The 27,982-nt window shown below is 41.2% G+C and overlaps 1 protein-coding gene across 3 annotated transcripts in view; it reads right to left on the bottom strand.

Moving 5' to 3' along the window:
• Positions 1–27,982, bottom strand: part of ADGB (androglobin) — a 224,409-nt gene that overhangs the window by 86,737 nt on the left and 109,690 nt on the right. For all 3 annotated transcript variants that reach the window (XM_073337563.1, XM_073337564.1, XM_073337565.1), the window contains 8 exons: positions 25,134–25,302; positions 22,314–22,377; positions 20,276–20,378; positions 17,493–17,634; positions 14,810–14,924; positions 12,981–13,148; positions 11,423–11,561; positions 7,372–7,506 (listed from right to left, as the gene is read on the bottom strand). In XM_073337563.1, coding sequence (XP_073193664.1) covers positions 7,372–7,506; positions 11,423–11,561; positions 12,981–13,148; positions 14,810–14,924; positions 17,493–17,634; positions 20,276–20,378; positions 22,314–22,377; positions 25,134–25,302 — 1,035 coding nt within the window. The remainder of the gene's footprint in view (positions 1–7,371; positions 7,507–11,422; positions 11,562–12,980; positions 13,149–14,809; positions 14,925–17,492; positions 17,635–20,275; positions 20,379–22,313; positions 22,378–25,133; positions 25,303–27,982) is intronic.

Here is a 27,982-nt window from a genome sequence, read left to right as displayed (position 1 = left end):
TGTCCCCCCCACCTCCCGTGCTATCATTGCCGCCCCTGGGGCCGTCATCTCCTCGCTCCTAGAGGATAGCCCCCAGGGAGCGGCTTCTGTATTCCCCAGTCCCAACTCACTAGGGGCTGCTACCTTCCCTCCGCCGCCCCCACTCGAGCCAGGGTTTGAGGGGGGCTGCGTGGCGCCAGCCCATCGGGCGCCACGTCGGGGGTCTGCCCCTTGCCTGCCTGTTTCGGTGGACCACGGGGCTGTATCAGTAGTCCCTCCGGAGGACAGCCGGGGGCTAGTGGCCCCGGCCCCCCATACGCTGCGGGAGGAGCTGCGGGAGTTCCTTGAGGACGTTTGGGGCTCCTGTAATAAGGTGCAGCTCGCCCTGCAGCGATGGGGGGATTTCCATCTCATCCTCTGGGCTGCGAAGGCCCTTATGGGGGAGGGTAAAAGGACCGGGAAGCAGGCCGCCATGACTTACCAGCGGGTCCGCCTCTTCCGTGACTCCCTAATTACCTATGGGGTAGGTCACGGATTGTTGCGCGGCCCACTGGGAACCGCGAGCATCCCTGCTGGCGAGGATCTCCCCCAGCCCTCCTCATGGCACCTCTTACCATCATCACGTTAAACACCCAGGGCTGTAGGATGGGTCTCCGCAGGTGCCAGGTGCTCTCCTTCCTTCGGGAGGGGGGTACTCTGTGATTTTCCTGCAGGAGACCCATACGGATCTGGCCGCCGAAGCTAGCTGGCGGCTGGAATGGGGGGACAGGGTCTACTTTAGCCATCTCACAGTTCGTACGGCTGGAGTGGCGACCCTGTTCTCCCCCGACCTACGGCCTGAGGTGCTGGGGGTCGCCGAGGCTGTGCCGGGCCGCCTGCTGCACCTCCGGGTCCGTTTGGAGGGGCTCGTGGTCAATCTTGTCAACGTCTATGCCCTGACATTGGGCCCGGAGCGCCTACGTTTCTTTCAGCAGGAGTCCGCCTTCCTTGGCACTCTGGATCCTCACGAGTGCCTGGTCCTGGGTGGGGACTTTAATACGACCCTCGAGGAGTGGGACCGCTCGGGGACCGAGCAGTGCCCAGCTGCCGCGGACGTCCTCCGGGAGATAGTCGACCATCACTCCCTGGTGGACATCTGGCACAACCACCACCCGGACGACGTCTCGACGTTCACCTTTGTCCGGGTGGAGGCCCGTTGGTCGCGCTACTCTCGGTTGGACCGCATCTATTTATCACGTTTCCATCTTTCACAGGCCCACTCCTCCAGCATCCGGCCAGCCCCATTCTCCGATCATCACCTGGCCACTGTGACGGTCTCTCTCTGTGCAGAGAGGCCGGGGCCGGCCTATTGGCATTTTAATAACAGCTTGTTGGAGGACGTGGGCTTTGTGGCGTCCTTCCGGGAGTTCTGGTTGGCCTGGCAAGGGCAGCGGTGTGCCTTTCCCTCGGCACGGCGGTGGTGGGACCTAGGGAAGGTGCGTGCCCGGCTCTTCTGCCGTGACTACACCCGGGGCGCCAGCCGACGGAGGGATGCGGCGATAGGGCAGCTGGAACGGGAGGTCTTAGAGCTGGAGAGGCGTCTGGCTGCGAGCCCCGAGGATCCATCCCTCTGCGGGGCGTGCCAGGAGAAGCGGGAGGAGCTCTGGGCCCTCGAGGATCATCGGGCCCGGGGTGCTTTTGTTCGATCCCGCATCCGCCTCCTTCGGGAGATGGATCGCGGCTCCTGCTTCTTCTACGCCCTGGAGAAAAAGAGGGGGGCCAAGAAGCACATCATCTGCCTCCTCGCAGAGGACGGCACCCCCCTCACGGATCCGGTGGAGATGTGCGGGAGGGACAGGGCCTTCTACGCAGGCCTTTTCTCCCCGGATCTGACCGATCCTAACACTTGCAGAGTGCTCTGGGACGAACTCCCGACGGTCAGTGCGGGCGACCGAGACTGGCTAGAGCTGCCTCTCACTCTGGCCGAGTTCTCGGAAGCCCTCCGCTGCATGCCCACCAATAAATCTCCGGGCATGGACGGGCTGACTGTGGAGTTCTACCGCACGTTCTGGGACGTTCTCGGCCCAGACTTAGTTACTGTCTGGGCCGAGTCTTTGCAGAGAGGGGGTCCTCCCTCTTTCGTGCAGGCGAGCCATGTTCGCCTTATTGCCAAAGAAGGGGGACCTCCGCGATTTATGAAATTGGCGTCCCGTCTCGCTCCTCAGCACGGACTACAAGGTCGTACTGAAAGCCATCTCACTGCGGCTAAGGTCCGTGCTGGCGGACGTGATCCACCCAGACCAGACCTACACCATCCCGGGCCGCACCATCTTCGACAACCTATATCTGGTCTGGGACCTTTTGGAACTCGGGTGTAGGGACGGTCTGTCGTTCGCCCTCCTGTCCCTGGATCAGGAGAAGGCGTTCGACAGGGTGGATCACAGGTATCTCCTGGGCACTCTGCGAGCATTTGGCTTGGGTCCCCAGTTTGTGGGTTTTCTCCAGGTGCTGTACGACTCCACAGAGTGTCTGGTCAGGCTCAACTGGACCCTGACCGAACCGGTCAGCTTCGGGCAAGGAGTACAGCAGGGGTGCCCCCTCTTGGGCCAGCTGTACGCTCTGGCGATCAAGCCCTTCCTCTGTCTCCTCCGCAGGTTGTCTCGGGGTTGGCGCTACGGGAGCCGGAGCTGCGGCTGGTCCTGTTGGCATACGCCGACGATGTACTCCTCGTGGTCCAGGACCCGGGCAACTTGGCATGGGTGGAGGCTTGCCAGGCTGTGTACTCGGCAACCTTCTCCGCTCGGGTCAACTGGGTCAAGAGCTCTGGCTCGGTGGTAGGGGACTGGTGGCAGGCGAGCTCCCTCCCACCCGTGCTTCAAGCCATCCGGTGGAGCGCGGGTCCGCTGCTCTATCTCGGCATTTACCTTTCTGCCACGCATCCGTCTCCGCCGGAGAACTGGCATGGTTTAGAGGGCAGGGTGGTAGAGCGGCTCCGGAGATGGACAGGACTGCTCCGGTGTCTGTCTTTTCGAGGGCGGGCACTGGTGCTCAATCAACTAGTCCTGTCCATGCTCTGGTACCGGCTCAACACCCTGGTTCCGGACCCGGATTTCCTGGCCAACCTCCAGAAATTGATTCTGGAGTTCTTCTGGTCAGGACTGCACTGGGTCTCTGCAGGGGTTCTCCATCTGCCCTTGGAGGAGGGAGGGCAGGGCCTGAAGTGTCTCCGCACTCAGGTCCATGTCTTCCGCCTCCAGGCCCTGAAGAGGCTCCTTTATGGTGCAGGTAGTCTGGCGTGGAGCATATTGGTGCACGCCTTCCTGCCCCGCCTCCGAGGGCTCCGATATGACCGGCAGCTCCTTTATTTCCATCTGAGGGGTCTTCCGCGAGACCTCTCTGGGCTGCCGGTCTTCTACCAGGACCTCCTCCGGACCTGGAAACTGTTCGCAGCGACCAGGTCCGTGGCGGCCTCCGTGGGGGAAGATCTCCTCGTGGAACCCCTGCTACACAACCCCCAGCTCCGTGTGCAGGTGGCGGAGTCCCCCTCGGTGCGCCAGAGGTTGGTCCTGGCAGAAGTCACCAAAGTTGGAGACCTCTTGGACTATGACCGGGGAGACTGGCTGGATCCCCTGACGCTCACTCAGCGCATGGGGCTCTCCAGACCTCGTACTGCCCTGCGCGTACTTCAGGAGGTGAGGGCCGCTTTGCTGCCTGCTGCTCGGGTTTACCTCGACCAGGTCCTGCAAGAGGGCGCGCCCCGCCCACCCTCCACCCCAGGCCCTCCGGACCTTTTCATCGGGCTCCTGCCCCGTGGACCCGACCGACCTCCCCGCCCCTTCACCGTGAGCCGGCTAGACTGTGCCAAAACAACATCTTTACACGCTCGTGCTCCAAACTTTTCATGTCCTCACCCTCACGTCCCGCCCTGACACAAAGTGGCGGGACCTCCTGCCACCTCTAGAGGGTGAGGAGCCCCGGTGGGCCAGCCTCTATTCCACCTTAGTCCCGAGGCCCGCCGGGGATATCAGTTGGCGGCTCCTTCACGGGGCCATGAGCACGGGCGTGTACTTGGCGCGGTTCACCCCAATCCCGGACACCTGCTCCTTTTGCGGCGTGAGGGAAACCCTGGTGCACGTCTACCTGGAGTGTGCCAGGTTGCAGCCCCTATTCTGGCTCCTCACGAATATTTTGTTAAGGTTTTGGTTGCACTTTTCTCCTCACCTCCTTATCTATGCACTCCCTGTCCATGGCCCCACTAAGTCGTGGGACCTCCTGGTCAACCTCCTCCTGGCCCTGGCTAAAGTGGCCATCTATAAAACCAGAGTGAGGAGGTTGGCCGATGGAGTTTCCTGCGACTGCGGGGCCTATTTCCAATCCTCTGTCCGTTCACGCCTCCGGGCAGAGTTCCTCTGGGCGGCATCCACTGACTCCCTTGACGCCTTTGAGGAGCGGTGGGTGCTGTCCGGGGTTCTCTGCTCGGTGTCCCCGTCCGGTTCCCTTCATTTGATCCTTTGACCGCACTCCCGTCCCTGTTCTTCATTAGTTGTCCCCCATAATTATTTGGTTTCCCAGGTCCTGTGGATCTCCCCCTTAGGCTGAGGGGGGATCCTTTAGCAGTGGGCGAGCTTCGCCCACCCACTTCCTGGATCCCAATAAGGCTACTCTGCTGTACCCGGATCCCAATGGGGGCTACTCTGCTGTACCCAACTGGCCTGGGTCTATCACAATATATATCTTCCTACTGTATTTTCCACTGCATGCATCCGATGAAGTGGGTTTTACCCCATGAAAGCTTATGTCCAAATAAATTTGTTAGTCTCCAAGGTGACACAAGTACTCCTTTTTTTTTTTTTTTTTTTTTTTAGAAAGAAGAGGTAGAGACAAACAAAAGAGAAGAGTTAGGAAAAACTCACTTGGCAACTGACACATGGAAAGCTAAATCTCCAGAAGAACAGAATGATGAATATAGACTGAAGCACTGTTAATTTATATGGTGCTTGCCAGACATAAATAAGATAGGCATTAAATTGTTTGGAGCAAAGAGCCTAAATAAGACAAGACTAGGGATAACAGTTCAGGAGAGGGAGAGTGTTGGAACTATGAACAAGGAGAAGAATGCATGAGGGATTGCTTGAAGAGGTGGATTTTAATGGAAAGATTTGAAGGAGAGAGAGGGTGCCTGACCAAAGAAGACAAGACTGACCCAGGCATAGAATGCACAATGCATGGAGAGAAAAAGCCTCCATAAGGGTGACACTGGCAATCAGTCAAAGGGAAGAATCAACCTGAGAGGGATGGTGTATTACTGAAGGAGGTGGTACCCATGAAGCATGTGTTTCTCACAGGACAGTTTTCTGTGCCAAGGCACTCATGAGCTGTCAGAACATTGTAATCATATGACAACTGTTGCCTTGGCACCCAGTGCGCCCTTTTTCCTGCCCTGGCTGGAAAGATCACCATGGTTCTTTAGTGCGATGAAGTGTATAGATAGGAGAACAGACAGAATGTGGGGGTACAAAGCCCACTTGAAACCACCCAATAGCATAAAAACTTCTTATACGAATGGGCCATTACAGGAAAGGAAATGCCAGACACATCTGAAAGTTCGATGCTCACCTGCTTCCGAAGAAAGTTAGGACTTGACTGAATCATCAGCTATATAATATTTGCAAGAAAAATCGCACTACGTCATGCGAGACTTGCACAGTTTTATTTAATTTGCAGGACTGTTTCATATGAAATACACATAGGGACAATATTCATGGTATATGCCTCTAACACATGCAATATATTAGGAAAAGATTAAGAAGATTCCATACAACTGAAGCATTAAATATATTTTTGTATTTTTGCCCAAGCTCTTGGACTTTTGCACTTTTGAAAACTAGGCCTTTAATCTCTGTGCCTCTATTTCCTCATTTGTAAAATGGGGTTAATTACAACTACCTTCCTTACAAGGTTATTGTGAGGCTAACTCATTAACATCAATAAAGTGCTTTGAGATCACCAGATGTAGATATGCAAATTTATTTATTATCATCACCATTAGGATTTGAAAGATCCATTATGCTGATACATTCTTGGATTTTCTGCTGACCTCCCCTGCTAAGTAGATCTGTCTGTGATTAAGCAGTTTTTGGGGTATGAATGATGAAAAACCTTGTTTTGTCATACACTTATTTGTAATTTTTAACATCAATTTTTATATTATAGTTGCCCACATATTTCTCAGTGATGTACAATGTCTCTCTCCCCACCTCCCAATCTGCTCATACTATTCTTATCAACGTTTCTTTCTCAGTCAGAATAAGATGCATGAAATATTTTGCCAGTGACATTTAGGTTTGCTACTGACCTAAACTCAGACTGTTTCACTATCTACATCTCAAAAATAAAAAAACACAAAACAAAATGTGGATATACAATATGTAATTGGCAAACCTAAAAAGAGAACTCTTTATACTTACTTAATCTCTTTATGATTCACCCATGCCAGCTGTTCATACATATTCTCTTGAAAATGCTACTGTATGTTTGATCACAAGTGGGCATCAAAATATTCAAATATTTTTAGTAAAACATACATAAGCCTTTATGTAAGAATGACAATAAAACGTTAACTATGTTGAGCTCTTGTTTTATTTGTGAGATCTGTGGGAATACTTCTCAGAAACGCATTACAGTTGTTTAAAGGAATAGTATTATTTTTAAGCGAACAGTTTCATTTTGTGGCTTAATATAATTTTATTCTGAGGAAACGGATATTTCAATAACTAAATTATATTCCACTTTCCACAAACTAAACCTGTCACAATATTTGAGCTAACCAAACTATGCCCTGATCTGAAGCCCACTGAAATCAATGGCAGTCTTTCCATTGACTTAATGAGCTTTAAGTCAGGTCCATGGTGAATTTCTAGCATCACTGATGTGACTAAGGGTATGTCTACACTGCAGTCGGTGGTGTAGCTGCAGCTCAGGTACGCACACCTGCACTAGCTATAATTTAGCTAGTGCAGCTAAAGCAGCAGTGAAGATGTAGCAGCATGGGTTAGCAATGCAAGTATGTACCAGAGTTCCGGGCAGATTTGTACAGCCTATGCTGTGGGCCGTGCCGCTGCATCTTCATTGCTATTTTTAGCTGCTCTAGCTAGATTAAAGGTAGTTCAGCTATGCCTACATGAGTTGCAATTGCATCTCCGATTGCAGTGTAGACATATCCTGAGTGTCACAGCGGGCTCTGGGTCAAGCAGAATGTTCAATTTAATCAGCCATCTTCATTTCATCTATAATATTTCACTGCACTCCTAGTACAATTTTTTATCAGATTTTCAGATAACTAGTAAGAGGGTAGCACAGATAAAATAATATGGTGAAACACTAAACCCTTAAAATAAGATTTAAAAGGCCTACCTGGTTTTCTGCCATTTATCAATTGCCTAACGTAGGCCCCTCTCCAATTGCTTTGCAGTTTAAGCACTGCAGATTCTTCTTCAGAAGTTGGAGTTCTGTTCTGCCAAGCCACAGGAATATTTAGCTCTATCACCTCTGAAAGAAAAAGAACAATGAACAATACTGTAAATAGGGTGTGACGTGAAGGCTACAAGCACTATAACTGCTTGAGAGTTAAACAACTATGTGAGCTATATTCCAGAAATGCCTTGATTTGCTCATAAAGCTTCCATTTATGCTATTCCATCATCCTGTTATAAATTTTACTATATAAGAACCAATGTAAGTTAAAGCACTGTTATCAAGATATAACCAAGTGGGGACATATATTTATTGTGTAATTAAATGATGTTGTTATGCAACTGCTATACTAATGTCATGGGTCAAATTTGTCCAGCTCAAAGTGATTTGGTAAGCTGGTATTTCTCCTTAGTGGGAGCCATCTTGTGTCACAGCATTTAATTTAAGTCTCTTGTTCTAGCTGGAAAATAACCTACAAAATATTAACCAAATATAAACTGATGGAGTGATGTCAGATTCTACAGACAGACTGAAACAAGAGCGCCAAAAGGTAGGACGTGCCTGTATTAATCTGAATGGTTTTGTTAACTATGAAGCCTAACAATTTGAACATCAACATTGTTTAAATGCAAAAAATTCAACTCAACCTAAATGAGGGAGCCACAATTTTCACCTCCATAATAACAAAAAACATTTCCCCACAAAGAATTCTGTTACTGATCTGAGTCTTGTGTTTTACTCACATATTTCACATATTTGGGAGGCCAGTCACACCTGCCTGCATATCAGGTAAAATCTCAGGCATAACTGGAGAGAATGAAAGATTCCCCTGCCAAACACCATTTGGCTTAGGGAACAATGCCCTGGGTTTAGAGTCAGGAGACCATGGGTTCTGGTCTCCCCTCTTCTACTGAATACTGTTAATTTTTCACAGCCCTTATTACTGTCCAAGCTTTCATATACCTATTCCAAGAAGCAGACCACTAACAAATAAGGTAGAAGGACACTTCAGACAGGTCTCTAAATGACAGAACCTGGTCTTATCCACTCAGGTACACTGCGTTTCAAAATGAATATGCGCTTCTCTATCCTGTCTGCAACTACTACTTTCGCCTCTAGACCACATTACCTCCCACAATCAACAGTTGAATCCTGATACTGTTGTGGAATGTTGGGTCTCATAAATAGTTGGGTAACTCACTGGCAAACTACTGTGTTGTTCCTGCTGTCCCCCCCAGAGGCTGATCAAAAGAGAGGATAACAGTATACTTCTACTACCAGCAGGTTTATTATCTCAAGGTCAGTGCAACAGACCTAACAGTCCTGGCTTAAACCCTGCCTACCACCCAAATAGGGGGAAGGAAGATCAAGTAATTAAAGACTATGTTATCATTCACATGCAAAAGGGGACAGAGTTAAGGTTGCAAAGATGATATTTTATGGTATTTCCTAAAGTTTGAATACTTGACTTTGCAACCTATAACATTTTTGGTCGGCTGAGCTGGCAGGCTGTAGGAGGAGCAGGAACATGGTCTCTATCCCTGAACCTGTAGCAATTCTACAGGCTACTGCCACTAAACCTAAATTTTATTGCTACACCATCTAAGCTGTTCCTCTTTTTCTCTTTGCTGTTTTATCATTTTCAACTCAATACCCTCCCCTTCACTATACCCATTTGGTGCCACGGGCAGAGGAGCCTGAGCAGTAGCATTGGGACAGCAGAGGTAACATAGCCAGTCAATGCCATTGACTTGAGTGTAGGGCCTCAGTTTTCTCATCCAATAAATCTATAGTGTCGCCTCTTAAATTAGCATGAGTAGCCTGAAGTAATTATAATTATGGAAATCATTTTATATTGCAAAACACCATGTCTAGAACTAAATTGGAACATTGTGTTAATGTTTATTATCTTATTTGTACTTTTGTTAATACTAGCTGTCCCTTTAAGAACAGGACAAGGTTCTTGATTGTACAGTGGATTTGCAGGACAGCGATGTGTGGGTGGTTTTTGCCTGCGTGTTGAGAATATGGAAGTCTCTGCCTGTGTAAGCTCTAAAAACGTTAGAACTTTATTTAACAACTTATCTTTCAAGTAAGTAAGCCGCATTCTAAATGGTGTAACACGGTAGGGGGCTGAATGCTTTAGGGCACTGCTAATTGGCTACAAAGCCTTCCACCTGCAGATCACCAGTTTGAAGCCAGCCACCCTCAGATAGAAGCCACAAGCATCATTTAGATTTTAATTCCTGTTGAGAACAGTTTGATGGGTCTTAGTTCCAGCTCACATGTCACATACTCACTCTTATGCTAAAGGCTTGTCTTACATGGTGGGGCAATGGAGGGGGATAATTTTTAATGTGCACTAACGTGTTGTTTATTAATTGGTCCATGTAGACCCTGCTGATGTACTTTAATGTGATGCTGTTTGAAACAGTACTACTTTCAAGCATGCTAGGGAATCTTTGGTTCTTTTAAAAGAAACTTTTTGGTATTTTATTCAAGATGACTTTTTGTTTCAAAATTTCCTTTAATTTTATTTTAGAAATTTCAGACTATGTGTTTTGTTCACCCCAAACTTATTTTCATATTTATTTTTTGGAATTTCCAGTGAACCAAAAACCCATCATTTGCCCAGTTCTGTCTAGGATGTGGATAAGATTATTGTAGCTCATGTCTTGACTTCTAGACAAGAGGAAATATCTAAAGAGGCTTTCTACATAATTGTACTCACAAAAATATATTTTCTATACAGATTCTAGCCAGAGCATAGTGAACTTTGTCTTTGAACCAACAAGACTTTGCCCACAAGAAAGAAGTGTATGTTTTGGGTTGTACCTAAAAGATTCTCAAGAGTCTGAGATTTTAAGATACTATAAGGTTGAATTTTCTTTTGTTAATAGGAATTTGTGAGTCAAAAGGAAAATGTATTACTTATTCAAGAGACTGGAATTGAAAGAGAGGAGTTAGAACCCGTATTGGATATTTATGAGCATAGCCAGGGCCATTGAAATTCTGCAACCACAACATTTGCAATGGAATCCACCCTTTGCTTGTACACAATCTAGGCAGGCCCTTTTAAAAATCACTATTCTTTTGAGTCATCATGGCTGTGAAGAAAACCTTACAAATGTTAACCAAGTATAAATGTGTAGTCTGGCTGAGTCTGCAGACAGTCTAAAACAAAAACCCATATGTGAACTGCCCCATTTATCTCAAAGGAATCTTGTATTGAATCCTATGGATGACAATTTAAATGTCGTCATTGTGACACAGGGTTAGCAAAATAATTTCTTAATTACAGTCATTATACTCTTAAAAAGCACTACAGCATTACAGATCTTTGCAAAATAACTAACATCCTGAGCTGCCCCCTTCATCCCAGTCTGATCTTCCCCCTTCTGTGAGTCTGAGGTCTTGTCAGTGCTTCAGGCTAGGTAGACTTCAGTCAGTTGTCTTGCATGTGTGACAATCAGCCCTTGTAACTGGGAAACCTCCCCTTTAAGGGCCACAGGCCTGGGGCCAACCAGCTTTGTTCTATTATCAGACCCAGCTGGGAAGTGAGTAAATGATTATACAAACTAACAAATGGCTCATTTGAGAGAGCTACTACAGGAAGATAGTGTCCTGCATTAGTCCCTGAGAAAGACTATTCTCCTGCCAATTTTTCAGTTTATCACTATTTCTGGCTTAATATGTGACTATATACATATAAACTATATGCATAAAAGTCACACCAAAAAGGTATTTAGGTTGCAAAGTAAACCACTTGAAAGTTAGGAAATGCCAGAATTACAGTTGCCTGTAATTCTGTGCAAACCTTATTTTACCCCTTTGTGCATCCTGCCTGCGGACTGAGTGAGATAGGGGATTCTGAGGGTTTCTATGATGGCAAACGTTAGGCAATCTAAGTATAGGGTATTTGACCAGCTTCCCCTGAATAGAAATGAACAGACAAATCTGAATAAAATGATTAATAATATCAGCACAGTACCTGAAGATACATTGTCTTCCATGGGAGCATCGTTGGCTTTCAAATCCAAAGTGAAGGATCTGAAAGCGAATTTAAAATTGGAAGGAACCTTATTACCTAATACTTGTTGGATCAAATGCCCAAAAGCATTATTGAAAACCTAAAATTAAAAAGAGGAAAAAATTCAGACAACCATTTATTTTGTCAAGAAAGCAGATTTATATATTTCTTTGATCATTAATAGTCTATACAGAATATTCCACAAATGTTTGTTTTTTCTATTTCAAAACCTATGCCTTGGAGCTCCCATTTTGCACAAATACATATGACAAACACTTCTCTCTAGAGACCTAGATAGAATATTTTCCAATTTCTTGCTCCTGAAACTTTTATCTTACTCTGTAGTACCATATTCATTTTAAATTTAAAACATTCACTTATGAGATGGCTAACATATTTCTTCCTATAGGACTTGGATTCTTTATCATAAAATGGCACATGGGTTATTAAAACGTTTGGTTACCTCTGTATACCAGAGATGAACCTGAACCGAAACTCTGATTCCGACTTCCTCCCCTAATTCTGAACATTGGAGAGGTTTGAATCTGGCATCACTTTCACATGCAACTACTGTGAATTGGACTGGCTTCTTTCTGTTTTGTATCAGTGATTGTAAAAAATTGAATACCTACTTCTAATGAGTAATCTAACTGATTAAATATGCATCATCGTTTCCATAAGCTGTTCGGTACGTGGATACAAGTCACACAAGTTGAAATCAATGTACAAAGTGTTGTGTTCAATAAAAAATAAATCAGGATAGTTACTCTACTTCTGTAAACATTTTTGGGAAAATATTTGTTAGGTTGCAAAGCTAAATTCCAATTATAGTCAACAGTAATATTGCTGGTTTCAATTATAATCACTTTGATATCTCTAGTGGCAGCTATTACATTAGGAAGTTCTATGTTAAAAGCATGATTATTTTTTTGTTTTGAAGAAAGATCTAGCATTAAATACATGCATACAACATTTAAGGGAAAGTATAAATAATAAAAAACATGGAAATGTTGTGACTATGAAAAGAATCTGACTTGTCTTCAATAACAGAAAGCCAAATCAATTTTTTCCTGAGACATCAATCTGAGACACAGTAGGGAATTATGCTGTGTATTGCCTTCTGAACTTCAGTTAGTCTCTTTGCTTTCATATCCTGAATTAGATCTCAAAAAGCTGATGAATTTTGAAGTTTGAAATATGCAGTGCCAAACTGCCAAAACACAGTCTCCGATTTTAGCATGTACTGTTCTGCATATATTATAATTTGGATATAAAAAGGAAAGGCAATTTCTATTTGTATTTGTAAATTCTATCATTTGCACATGCAAGTTATAATGGATTTCAAACCATGCATGCAGAATAAGAGGCAGAGTAGGAGACCCCTTTGAAAATTTGGCTAATAATAATAATAATTTATAATAATAATAGCAGCTTATTTGAAGAAGAGAATGAATGTTAACATATATACTCTTTTATATTGTGAAGTCCTTTAGAAAAAACAGATTACTAGAACCATTACCTTAAAATGTTCTCTTGCTATTCCTGTACCATGGAGGCTCTGAGGGAAGTGAGTTAGTTCCAGCTCCTTCAGGGCCTTGGAAAGTTCAGGCTCACTGCTGAAATTATTAATCACATTTCCAATAGCTTTCAGGATAACTGTAGCCTGTTCTATAAATCGGTAGCTCTCCTGGGGAGAGAGAACATTCTAGCTTGTGGAAGGGAAATGCTATCAGTTTATCAGATAATGAAGAATATAAAAATACTATGCATTGATGATTATTCTTTTGTACCAAGCACTGTAGAATGTTCAGTCAAAATTAAGATGCATGTTTATACTGTAAAAAGAATAAGTGAAGGCTTCTCCTAGCTAAAATACACATTGTGACATAATGTTGGTTAATCCCATCCATATATTCGTAGAGGAGTATTTGTATTTGGTTGAATACCATATCAAAGTGAATGTTGCATGTAGCAGGATTAACCTTCACCTGAATTTCAATGTGAGACTCTAGAGACTCAACTGGGATGCATCCGATGAAGTGAGCTGTAGCTCACGAAAGCTCATGCTCAAATAAATTGGTTAGTCTCTAAGGTGCCACAAGTACTCCTTTTCTTTTTGCGAATACAGACTAACACGGCTGTTACTCTGAAACCTGTCAACTGGGAGTGGCACTCTAGAGACTAGCTGCTCCTCTTGCAAAAATCTGTGGAAAGACCACCACAGGAAGCAACTGCAGTTTTACATTGTTTTTATGGCCAAGGAAGTTCACCCACAGAGTCTCCCTTTTGTAAAGAGAAGGGGGACAAGTTGAAAATGTTGCTCTTTTTTTTCTTAACATATCAAGTTCTCAGGTTTAATCTAACTTCCTAAATATCTGTAATATTGCATAAGCTACTTTAATATTCTATTATCAGAGCCCTGCAATTATGCAGCGGTGCAAATGGCTGCAAAATTTCCCCTTTTAAAATTTTTTTGCACAACTCTGCTTTCATTTAAAAAACTCCCAAAGTCTCTGGCCCAATCATTTGTAAAGGAAACCTTGAAAACATGGACTGAGTGTAACTAATGAAGAGACATCTGTCTGGACGGACAAACAACCTAACCAACAGCTCTGAGAAAGCGTTAACTGCTCCCCAGGGCCTCTAATCACAGCTATCACACAGCCCTTTGAATCAATAGTTCATTTTAAGAACAAAAGCTATTCTGCGGCCTACTGGTCATTTTGCAACCATATGGGGGGAAATGTATTCATCTGACCGACAGTTTGCATCACTAAGTAAGCATTTTTAACCTACCTTAATAATCTTTACATGCATTTTATGACTATCAGAGCTGCATGCTGCAAAAGGGAAGACAATACACTACCTCCAATTTAAATATTTCCACTACATTCTTTAATATCTAATTATCTATTGGCACATGAATGAATTTTCAGCTATTTTATGTGAAACACAACAACATCCAATGCCTGCTTATACGTTTACATCACATAGCTATAATAATGCCCATCTTCATATGCATCTCTCTCCCTCACACTTCCAATATCTCAGAACTGTTTCTCTTGCTTCCATATATATTTGGAATTTATATTATATTATTCAGTAAAATCTACTATAAATAGAGATGTGACATTATTTACATTAAGATTTACATTTCTTTTTGTGAAAATACTAAGAAAAGTGATTTTTAAACAAATTACTTGTAGTCCATCTCCTTCTGCACAACTCAGAGAATTTTCTTGCATATCCTCCAAACTCAAAATTCAAGAGAAAAATTAGATCCGTCTGCAGTAAAGAATGGTCAATGACTTGTAATAATATTGCACACGTTGTTATGGTAACATGTACCTTGTCAAGATTTGGCATAACAGTATCCTCTTCACCAAACACACATGGCACCATGCTACACAGATGGATATGGTGCCCTATGGGGGAACTTGCAGTGAAGATTAATACATGTCGCCTACATAAAAAATAAAATATAACAAAAAAGAAAAGCATTCTCTTTTAGAACAGTGGTTCTTCACCCTTTTCATTCAGTGGACCAACTTCACAACAGTGAAATTCTTTTCTGGCCCACCTCTCCTTTTAAGCCTCAATTGCTAATTACTTGGTTCTCAAATAAGTAAGTGAGCAGAGCATGAGGAAAGGCTCCTAGAACTACTGGTGAGGTTATAATTACAGGTTGTAACCTGAGATGCCACTGTTTTAGATTTATTTTCTGCTTTAGTTTGATTACATGTGGTTTTTATAACATAGAACAACATATTGCTGTAGTATTTCATAAGGATAGAGCATAAACTCTTTAAGTCAGGGACTGTGCCTTCTTTTGGGTTTGTACAGTGTTTTCCGAACACTGACTGAAACAAATAATAAATAATTATAAGAAGAATTTAAAAGCAAAGACCACAGCTGGTTACATTTAAGTTTATACATGTGATCTGGAAAATCCAAAGTAAGAGTCCAGTGTCCAAGTTATTCGTTACCTTAATCAAAATTGCTATAAGGACATACACACGAATAAGAAAATTTAAATATAAAACCAGATTAGAATAAAACCACTTTTATGCAATAATTCTGGGCCCAATCCATTCAAGAATCAGCTGGTGATTCACAGAAGTTCAGTGTGCCCCCTTGGGAACTACAGCTAATTCCAGTTTTGAAAGGAAGAAGAATTCTTTCTTGTGTTTACACAAGACAGGATCAGGCACTCAGCACCATATTCTTCCTTTCTCTTGTGAATGGTGGTCTGAGAACTTCTTTGGTTAATAGCTCTTTAACAAAGGCCTGGCAACAAGAATAAAGGAGGATCCACGTGGTCCAAAGCTTTTAAAATTTGCTTTTTTCAATTGCAATTGGTTGGGGAGGAAGAGTACACCACTTCCTAGCAATCACGTGGACTGTGGGAGGAAAGCTTCCACTTGGATTCCCAAGTAATTTTTCTTTTTGAATGAAATGGAAACTGCTCCACAGAGTGAGTCCTAAGCCCACTTCTACTCCCATGCCCGAGATTGACGTGTTGTAAATGCTACATAATTAATTATTCCTTGCGGCATGATTGCAAATTGTGGAGGATGGGGAATCAGAGATGTAGTGGCATGGGTGGGGAGCTTATCTGTAATAGATTCCTGCTTCTCAGGTAGCTCAAACTTGCAGTTGCAGAAATATAAAGATTTGTTCATTGATTTAGAGTCCTGCATAAGGCTAACTTTTCTGCTGAAATTTCTGACAGTGCAGTCCCGCACAGAACTTGATTCTCCAACTTTCAAAAACTGCACAACTCAGAAGGATGCAGGTGCTGAATAATCTGTCCATAAGCCAGTTCAATCAGGGATTCTGATGTATATGTTTTTTTCCAGCTGAAGTTCGTTTTACTGCCATTTGTCACAAATGAAATCCATTTTAATATTTTAAATCAGTTTAGAGAAAAAAGGGAGCACTGTTCAACTTTGTTGACTTAATACCAGATATATAACAGGTCTTTGTGTTTACCTTTCTGTTGCTTTGAAATCCTCTTTGATTTCCATTTATAATTTTTTGGATGGACATACAGGACATGACAGATATATATTATTTTGTTCAAGTTTTATAGGTACTTTTTGTAATATTGTAAGTTTTTGATATCGTTATATATATGTCTTCTTTTAAATAAAATAATCTACACAAGAAAAAAGAAGCTAAAAGTTCACAGCAGCAGTCCTTCTTTGTTCATTTTAATGTAATCTTTTTTAAACTAAACTAAACTGGCAATTCTTTATTTTTTGAGAACCAAAAGCTTTGAATTATCCAGCAATTCAGTCCTTGTGGCAATACACCATGTATTGTTTCTTTCATTGCAAACATTTTAAGAGACTAGCAGATTTCTAAGGATGAAGGGGATGGTATGGCGTTATCTTTTCTTTATTTTTACAGCTAAGGAACTGCTTTAAACCAGATATATAGGGGTATATGCCAAGAGAAGTGAATCCCACAAAGCATCAATGTCATGGTTTCCTAATAGTTTTAAGTTGGAATTTTAAAGAACTATACAAAGGTATAGCTAGATTATTTGGGAATTTATGTCCCTTCATGTTTCATAAATTTCATTTCAAGAAGAGTTACAATACTGGCTACAGAATCATACTTCAGTAAAAGTTTTAATTAAAATGAGTGTTGGAGAGAGCTGCTAATACCTCAGCCAAATTTCTGAAGCCTTCTATATAGAAACAACTTGCCTAGACAGAATGTATTTCAGTTGTTTTTTCTAGAAAAACTAGTGGGACTACTCATACGAATAACTGCTCAGCAAAGAGAGAGTAAGAGATTCACAGACTGACACACTATTTAAAAAACTTTAGTAATAATCCTTAAATCCAAATAAACATTGTAATCTTACTAAAACTTGGGAAATCCTAGAAATTTTATGCAAATTCAACATTCAAATATTTGCAAATAATTAACCATTCCAGATTCAGTTATGTAAATTCTATCCTTAAGGCAACAGCAGGTCTTTAAGTGCTAGAGGGAAATTAAAAAAAGGACCAGTACACACCCTGGGGGAAGGCTTAGCATAGCAGCTTTGGTTGCATACGTATGTATCTTTAGCACAAGTTGTCCAGTAGCCACACTTTTCCAAGAGAAACTTTCAACAGTAAGCATGCCCTGTGGTACACCAGAACCTTCTTTTTGTGTCACTGTAAGAAAAACAATTAGAAAAATAAAGTTAGCAGAGCAATTGATACAAATATCATGATGCAGAACTCAGGATCACATTTTGGTCATCAAAGCCCATACAAAAATAAAGGGACTATTTGTAAATTGATATACACCAGTGGTGCCTACACCAGCTAAGTGCCCTAGTCAGCCACAGAAGTTGCCTACTCTTAATGGTAGCTCTGGGAGAAATACAGCAGTTTTTCCAGTTAACCGGGTTCAAAAAAGAACTAAATAAGTTCATGGAAGATAGGTCCGCCAGTGGCTATTAGCCAGGATGGGCAGGGATGCAAAACCATGTTCTGAAGTGTCCCTAGCCTCTGTTTGCAGAAGCCGGGAATGGGTGATACAGGATGGATCACTTAATGATTACCTGTTCTGTTCATTCGCTCTGAGGCACCTGGCACTGGCCACTGTCAGAAGACAGGATACTGGGCTAGATGGACCATTGGTCTGACCCAGTATGGCCGTTCTTATGTTCTTAATCAATATACAAAGATAGCACATAACGGCAGTTATGTATACACTCTACTCTGAGGGCAATATTCAGAAGTGATGTGTTAGGAGGAGGTATAAATTAGATCCCTTTGCACTCACTTGGGGTACATTTACACTTTGAGTGTAAATTCCTGCTCAAGGAGCTACACTTGTGCTAACTCTGATTGAGTCAGAATGCTAAAAATAGATTGTAGATGCAGTGTCATGAGCAGGAGCAGGTTCTAGCTTCCCCAAGTATGTACCTAGCATCTCAGATGGGCTCATACTTGGGGTAGCTAGCCCCGCCTGTCGCCGTTGCTACACGTTATTTTTAGTAACTTAGCTGGCGCAGAGTTAGTGTGGGTACATCTCTTCAAGATGGAATTTACACCACCAGCTCAAAGTGTAGACATAACCTTAGACTCCCACAGAACTACTTGGACCTGCTTTATCCTGTGTAAGAGGGTCTAACACATGGGTGTAATTACACCTTCTTTTGTGGTTCCTTGGCATGTAACTTACATGCACTCAAGATATGTCTAGACTAAGGTTTATAGGCCTGTTTAACTCAAGTTGACTGCCAATTAACTTAACTAACGTATTTTAAAATATTAATCTAGATATTTTACAGACATTTGTGATTTACCCAAGGCGGAGCCCTAGGGTATCAAGATGAGTCTGCTGTAAACAGATTCAAGAGTGTCCAAACAGGGATTTGCATCAGTTTAACTGAATTGCTTTGAAAACCAATTTTAGTTAAATCAGTGCAATTATTGCATGTAGACCAGCCCAAAGATAGAACAGTTTGCAAGAAGAGAAAACCAGGCAGAAATGACACAGGAAATGAAATGAAATCCATACTAGAAAGATGTCATAAATATAAAGAGAAGGGTAAACACCTTTAAATCCCTCCTGGCCAGAGGAAAAACCCTTTCACCTGTAAAGGGTTAAGAAGCTAAGATAACCTTACTGGCACCTGACCAAAATGACCAATGAGGAGACAAGATACTTTCAAAGCTGGAGGGGGGGGGGGGAGGAAACAAAGGGCTCTCTCTGTCTGTGTGATGCTTTTGCCAGGACCAGAGCAGAAATGCAGGTCAGAACTCCTGTAAAGAGTTAGTAAGCAATCTAGTTAGATATGCGTTAGATTCTGTTTTGTTTAAATGGCTGATGAAATAAGTTGTGCTGAATGGAATGTATATTCCTGTTTTTGTGTCTTTTTGTAATTTAAGGTTTTGCCTAGAGGGATTCTCTATGTTTTGAATCTGATTACCCTGTAAGGTATTTACCATCCTGATTTTACAGAGGTGATTCTTTTACTTTTTCTTTAATTAAAATTCTTCTTTTAAGAACCTGATTGCTTTTTCATTGTTCTTAAGATCCAAGGGTTTGGGTCTGTGTTCACCTTTGCAAATTGGTGAGGATTTTTATCAAGCCTTCCCCAGGAAAGAGGGTGTAGTGCTTGGGGGGATATTTGGGGGTGGGGGGCGGAGACGTTTCCAAGTGGGCACTTCCCCTGTTATTCTTTGTGTAACACTTTGGCAGCTTTTAACCTAAGCTGGTAAGAATAAGCTTAGGGGGTCTTTCATACAGGTCCCCACTTCTGTACTCTAGAGTTCAGAGTGGGGAAGGAACCTTGACAAAAGGTATGGGCAAAAAGTGAATAGCAAATGATTAAACATTGTAAACAACTCCTTAAGAGGCATTGTTCATAAAAAGGACACGTGGAAAAAAAGTGTTTTCAATCAGTGTGGAGCAATAGAAAAGCACCACTGTGGCACAGCCAAGTGTTTTGCAAGATCATTTCCTAGAGTCAACTTGCTCTGTTTAATGCCTGCCAAATTACCATAGAGGTGAACACATATTGGTAAGCAGATCTGTTGTGACTCATGATTCATTGTACCCTCAGTAGCTAAGAGAAAAATCTCACGATACTACGGACATAGCATGTGTCAATACTGCAGGAGAGAGAACTCTAAAATATCCAAAGGGAATATTGCAGTTCTAGGCACTGAGTGTCACTTGCTCCATACAAGACCAAAAAAAGAAAAAGCATGTTTCAAAAGAAGACAGTTAAGATAAAAGAGTCTTTAGCAGTTGAGAACAATCAATATTAGCACACTTTTTCCTTTGTATTGATCTTACCTCCAGAATCTCCCCAGCGTACTAATGCAGAAAAACTAACTAGGATTTCAATAGGCTTCAAACTGTCCACAAATAAATAATAGAAGACTCGATCATCTGTAAACTGCAGGTGGAAAAGGGTATTCATGTTTAATTTCTGTTGAATTAGTCTTTTACAATTTTTTATTTAAAGTTCAAACTTTGTGACTCAATGTACATATGTAAAACAAGCAGTTAATTGTTACCAGTGCTTCTAACAGAGCTTCAAGTTTCATTTACCTATTAATATTCATCTTTCATTCTACAGATTAGAGAAAAAATAGTTTCTGTAATAGAAAATGTACCTACATCTTATGCACATCTTCCCTCTGTACCACCAATTTAATTAAACCCTGCTTACCTATTAGTATTTAATAAGGGACTAACATAGTTATTGTAATGATATTTTAAAAGTATGAAGCATCCGAGATATTGTTCTACAATTTGCCAACTCTAATTAATTCCAAAAAACTTGTAAGATATACAGTATCATAAATATTTTTGATTTGTAGCTTGTAGCATACAATTTATTTTGCATAATTATGATTTTTACGTTGCAAAAATCATAAAATATGGCAGCACTTTATTTACAACTTTAATGCATAAACATCAGAAACAGCAATGTGTACTGAACCATTCCTATAAAATACTCCAATTTAAACTTCATTTCATTGTCTCTTTCATTTCTTCTTAAATTGGAGTGTTTCTCACATCCATAACTGTAAATATTAGCAATTTGATACTGAGATATTAGGAATATTGGCATGTGTTCAGATCAAAGCTAGATGCACTTCAGGAAGATATGTTTTACCCCAAATACAAGTTATTGGGCTCAATACAGGGGCAACTGGGTGAAATTTAATGGCCTATGATATATAGGACATCAGATTAGATGATGTAATGGTCCCTTCTGACTTTAAAAATCTATAAATCTATGAAATTACAGTACAAAAGTGTTATCCCATATGGCTGATATTTAATTTGCCAGATGGTATGAATATTTGATTTACCTGTCTCTAATAAAATATTATGGTACCAGAGTAAAGGGTTCTAAAGAATATACTTTGTCATCCTAGCACACATCTAGGATTGTGTTGATTACATTTCAGAAAATAGAGCATGTTTTCAGTTGCACAAAGTTGCATATCCAAAGCAGATCATAGCTCAGGAAAACTGACCTATGATCCGGTTAAACTTTATAACAGTGAGACTAGTGACACTGAAGATATGCAGCAGTTATGGAATATAACCCAAATAGATAATTTCTGGGTACAGAATGTTGTACTAGATCTATTCATGACAAAGTTTAACTGCACAGCAATTACAGGGTATTAATGTACTAAATATGAAACTAAAGGAGCAATACATTAATCCAGCATGTTTAATCTTCCAGTTACATTAATTTATTAGTTAAACTATAGGTATCTAGAACATTGCTACAGTGTTTTTGCACTCTAACTGCAGTATCTGTAAAATGTAATTCCAGTCACTGGAATAGATTCTCAAGTGCACCAGAGCAGCACTTAGCACACCTAAAGAGTCAAGGGATGGGAGACTATATTTCTGCCCTCCCAATCTTGGAGCTCTCAGAGATTGAATCAGTCTGGGATGCTCTTGAGAGGCATCTCAGCTGCTGCCTCAAGGCAAATTTTGCCTTGCAATTTAAGTGGAGCTGTGGATCTGGCCCACTATATTCTATAGAGTAACCTGAAATCTTTTTGCTACCTCCAACAGTCAGCATTGTTTCAGCCATTGCCAAACAGTAATCTGTGGTACCACTGTCATTTCTGATTTCAAAGTAAGGGAAATATTGCAGTATAAGTGTCAGCAACATGTTGACTTTTAATGGGGACTACTGTAGCCTTAAATATTTCCATATACAGTATTTTCGCATTATTATTTTGTCTGTAATAGTTGTTCTTCATGGGTTAACACTAATATTTAGGATTTATGAATTATCAAGACATAGACTTTCTAAATAAAGTAAAGGTGAAATCAATAATGTGATGCATACATTTACCTTAAAATCGGATTTCTGATAATTATAAGCATATGTATTTGGTTTGTGGAAAATATGCAGGTTCCTAGAAAGAAAAATAATGAGGGAGAAATTAATTTTAGCATTAATAATTTATTTTAGTAAATTTTCTCTCATCCCATATGGTGCTACTGCAACCACTTCTATCATTATGAAACAGACTCAAAACTATTTCTTGAAAGTGGTCCAACATTTGAAGCCTCATAAAAGATGAATGCGTACAATTTATCTCCAGTGAAAGCTGTTGACATTGATTAGTAACTTTGTTGCAGGTCTAACTCTTTCTTACACAGGTCTGACAGCTAGTTTTATCTTATTTGGATTTGTAAATGGCAGCAAACTGAAATCTTAAAATTTTAACACCTAAAAATCACTAAACTATACAAAAAGCAGAGGCATCACTATAGGGGATGATTGCCTTTATGCAAGTTGTTAACACTTCTATGAAATTTACTGCTGTTCCACACCTCACCAGAAAACGACGAAGAAACTGAATCAGATTGTGACCTCAGTTTGACCCAATTAACCTCACAGAGTTCAACTTTAACTGAGGACAGAATTTGAACCAGAGTTCAGGGTTTTATACAAAGGAAGAGTTCAGATTATTCAAAGTCCCTATTGAGGCTGTGATACATTCTTGACATACATCAATTCTATAACTGCTGATCTGCTCTTCCTCCCCCAAAATTGATGCCAACTTTTAACATCCATATCAAGTTCTCTGCATTTGACCTATGTTCACATTACGCAAAGAAAGACATTCAACATCACTGGCTGTCAGGATAAAAATCTTAGCCTGGCAGCTAAAATTTCTGTGTAATAAAGTCTTTAAAGGACAGTAGGGATATACTGATGGATCATTGTTAAAAAAAATTAAGTTCTAAAAATAGATAACTCATACTTTTTAGAAATGAGAAAAAGGAACTGACAAGTTTGGCACATAAATTTGTTACAGTGGTCTTCAAAAGGCTAACAGTAATTTACTCGATGTTCAACTAACAAACCTTTTTAAAAATTTAATCATATTTCCCCATTGACTCTAAGTGGAGCTGTAACTAAACTGCCCCCTTTACGAATAGGAACCAGTGTTGCAGAATGGAAGGGGGAAATCACTTGCTTGGTGACTGCTTCAATAAAGGTATCATCTTGCATGATTCTCGCTCCTGATCTAGTGCTCCCTAACATGAGACAGGCAGACCTTCCCAAACTCTAAAATGCTCTACAGTGTTTAGTTCCTACTGGTAGTATGCAGGTTCAGGCACTCGCTACAGCCCTCCCTCATGTACCACCTATGACAATAATGGCTGCCGTAGAGACCGTCCAGTCAGTTCTTGATGAGTGGAAAGTGAAGGCTCCCCAAAGAAATATCAATCACAAAAATAAAATAACTGAAATATTAGTGAGGCTAAAAGACAAAAGCTTAAAAAAAACGCAGAGAAAACCAGAACATCTAAAAATAGGTTCCCCCTCAAGAGAACTAGGATTGCATATTAAGAAATTCTGACTTCTGTAAAGATACCAAACGAAAACACAACACTGCAACATGCAGCAAGAACTGGGGCAAATGCAAACAATTAGGGTTATTTATTTATATAACATCAAACAAGAGGCTCAACACTTGGATAGCCTGTAGGATACATCCAAAAATAAGGAACAATCTCCAGGTTTTCTTTTGAGATATAAAACGTCTAGGATTGAAAGAGTTGGGTTTCCCTACTTTGGGTACAGGCTCTATCTGAAGGTATGTCTGCACTGGAGCAGGAGGTGTAATTTCCACCTCAGTTATACATACCAGCACTAACTCTGATTGAGCTTGCAACTAAAAACAGCAGTGTAGCCATAGCCACCCCAAGCACATTCCTAAGGTCTTGGATTGGATTGTACTTGGGTGGCTAGCCCATACTGCTGCCCACGCAGTCATGACTACACTGCTGTTTTTAGCAGGCTAGTGGATCAGAGCTTATGTAGGTATATCTACCCAAACTGTAAATTACATCTCCAGCTCCAGTGCAGACACTCCCTGAAACAGTGAAGTCTATTTAGATTGCTGAAGTGGGACATGAATAGTGAATAGGCCTTGAGCTATCCCTCTGCACAGAGATGAATAAAATAACTGAAAAGCTCTATTTAAAAGTATAGTTCTACTCCGAAAAGTGACTGTAAAAATGGCACATTGGATTGTATGTTTTTTGTCGGTCAATAATTTCATAATCATGTGCACTAAATTTACAAGTTAAAACATTTTTTTTTAACTTCCAGCTTTATAAACACAACCCCAGCATCTACAGCCTGGTCTAAATTATAACAGTTCCACTTGTGAAACTAAATCACTCTAAATTTTTTAAATTATTAATTATTTTTATTATTATATAAGCTAAACTGATTTAAGCAGGTTCAATAGTGTCTATATTACACAATGTACAATACAGACAAGCCCTTAAGGTGAATTCTTGCCTTCTCATCCATAATAAAGCTTCTGCATATTAGATCCTCATTGACACCTGCACAATCCCATTGCCTTTACTCAGTTTGCAAAGGTATAAGCAATTGGAAATTATATTGATGATGCACAAGGACCAATAGAACTCAGCTTGCCTTTGCTCAGCTGTGTTGATTCTGCAGTACTAACAGGAGTAAAAGATGCCAACAATTTATTTTTGTTCCTAAAATTAAGCCAACATGACTCTATATATACACAAGGAGTAGATCTGTTAAGATGCAATTTTTACAAAGCCACTTTTTACAGTACTTCACTACTTTGATCTAAATTTTAAGGAATATAAAACAACCTCTGCTCCTTACTGAAAACAAGTAGAGAAGTCTTCAAAATCAAACCATGTTTCCCTGGAAACAGGATTCCGTTCTGACTCAATTTCTTCCGGTAATTTATCTGCCGTCTGGCTGTATATACTAGGGTCAACTGTTTCTGATGTCTGAGCCACATCACAACTTATATTTTCAATTAATTCATCTGCATAAATAAGAAGTACACACAGATTTCAACATGCTAAGAATGTGCACGTTAAAGAAATGTTGATTTTGTACTGGGAACTTCTAAAACTTATCAAGATTTTTCTTCAACAAAAATTTCTCAGCCTATTAGAGTGCATGGCATAAATTAATATTTTAAATCACAATCATGGAGCATTGTAAATTTAAAACCTGCCATGGGGAAATTATTTTTCATATTTACCTGAGCAAAGGGATTATATGTGAGGGCACACACTTTCCTACTCAGAAAGAAATGATAGGATTACTAATTACACAGTATTTTCATTATGATACAAATATTATGTAATGCTGCAATGCTAATGGTACCCAAATCTGTCAACCTCACCTCCATATTAATAGAACATTTATCCCTTGTTGTTCAGTTTGAGGCCTCTTTATTCTTTCCACAAAAATAAACAGAAAATCTACTTCATAATGTATTATTTTAATATAGCCTGTATTTATTGTACAATAAAATCTTATTTATTAAATAATAATAATTCTGTTAATGTGGAATCTGGATTTTCCATGATGTTTTTTATTTTCAGATTGTATCTGTTTATGGTTCCGTGCTTGAGTAAATAATCAGTCAACAGTTTTCTATGAGACAGCAGACAAGGTAAATAATGTGATACATCCTATTGCACTAAAAAAAAAAAAGTAGAATACATGCGTTTTCAAGCTAAGCTCCACTGGCAATCAGTAACCAAAGACAAGCATAAAATCATGAGAATGTAACTGTTATATGGTGGCAACTGGGTAGATAAAGCATGTGCATGTATGTGTATGTGCATTTTACAATCCCAACAAACCATAAAGAAATGTAATCCTATTTATGTTTACTATTAGAACAAACAAATGACCTTCTCCTAACCTAAGGTCATTTTATCCAAAATTCCAGGAGATGTACTAGATTTCTACAGAAAGATGTCAATTACATTTGCTGTGCCATGCCTACCAGATATAAAACAAATTGAAACCTGCCTAGATTTTATGGGCCTAGCTATCTGGGAAAATTCTGGACTCCACTGGAGATACACAGTTTCATTTAGAATTTCAGTATCTTCTGTGGTAATAATGGGCCTGATTCTGTTTCCATTAAAGTCTGCGGCAGTTTTGCTATTGATTTTAACAGAATCAGGACTGGGCCCTTTATCATTTTCCCATAATAAAAATTTCTCACTGGCTACATGGGGTCATACAGAAAGATCCATGTCATAAGAATTGTCTAAAAATTCATTGCAAAGAAAAATGAAATCACATTAACCAGAACTTTTCAAGGTCCAAAAGGGGACAAAATGTGCAGCAGAAAAAAACAGACTAATGAAGTGAAGAGTAATAAAAGCTTAAAATGGTGTAAGAATAATTTGTTAAATAAGAAAGATTTCCTATGTCTTAGTTTTATAAATCAGCATTTCTGATATAAATAATGGGCACTAATAAAACAGATACTTCCTTCTCAAACAGATATGGAGCTAACTTTGAGTCTAAAATGAAATGACGGCACAAAATACTTTGTAATAAGTGTTCACAATGTTAGGAACAGAATTCACTCGCCAAAGAACTGGAATTTTTATTTACATTTATTGGCAAAACAGGGAGAGAAATGGGAGGACGGCCTGGATGCACAAAAGAAGTTAGGCACCTAGAAAGTCACAGGCACAACACCGGGATGCTCAAAGTCTGAGTTAGGTGCTTAGGCTCCCTGTAAAACGAATGGGGGTGTGTGTGTATGTGTGTGTATGCGCAGAGTTAGGTGTCTTAGAAAGCAATGCTTAATAGGTAAGCCAGATGAGCTGGGAGCACCCCAAGCTAGCCTGGAGGCTCAGCAAGGCCCACATCAGACTTCTGCCTCCTCCACACCCAAACACCCCAATTGGGTGGTCAAGCAGAACCATATGAAAGTCAGCTCTAAGGAGCTTCTCATGTTGAAAGCAAAAGGACATACACATTGTCTTCTAAAAAGAACCATCTTCAGAAATGGATTGCAAGTCCACTGGCTCAGAAGACACCCACTCATCTCAAATTCCACCATTTTACTCACCTTTCAAGATCTCCACAGGAGAGCACACACCCAGGACTCCGGACACAAGCAACAGACAATACAGATGGCGGGGAGTTCAAATCACTCGAGGGACATATGATCCCATGCACAGGAAGGAGGGCGGAGCAACAAAGGGGAAGAGAGGGGTAAACTGGGGAGCAGAGTTGCATGTTGCACCATCTCTCTGATACACACACACACTTTTCTGTAGTCTCAGTGACCTGCCAGACCCCAACCACAGGACATCCTCCCAGAAATCACCCTCAATCACATCCCAGAGCACATGAGAAATGTCCTGCAACTCATGGCTGCAAAGGCATCATGGGTTTATGTCAAACTTGTCCACAGATGGAGGGGAGCAATCTCATACCATGGAAGTCGAAACAGGTCAGCCTTACTTAGAATCATAGAATCACAGAATATCAGGGTTCGAAGGGACCTCAGGAGGTCATCTAGTTCAACCCCCAAAGCAGGACCAATCCCCAAATAAATCATCCCAGCCTCATCTTCTGGGCCTCATCATCACGTGGTCATCCAAATGTATACAAGAGTGCCAGCTGCCCACTGGAAAAAAATCAAATCCTCTCTAAACATGTTCCTCCGCTGAAACGCGCTC

This window comes from Lepidochelys kempii, chromosome 3, assembly GCF_965140265.1.
Source record: "Lepidochelys kempii isolate rLepKem1 chromosome 3, rLepKem1.hap2, whole genome shotgun sequence".
NCBI classification, from domain to species: Eukaryota; Metazoa; Chordata; order Testudines; family Cheloniidae; genus Lepidochelys; species Lepidochelys kempii.
Note: the sequence above shows the minus strand (reverse complement) of the source record. Positions and strands in the feature narration are given on the sequence as shown.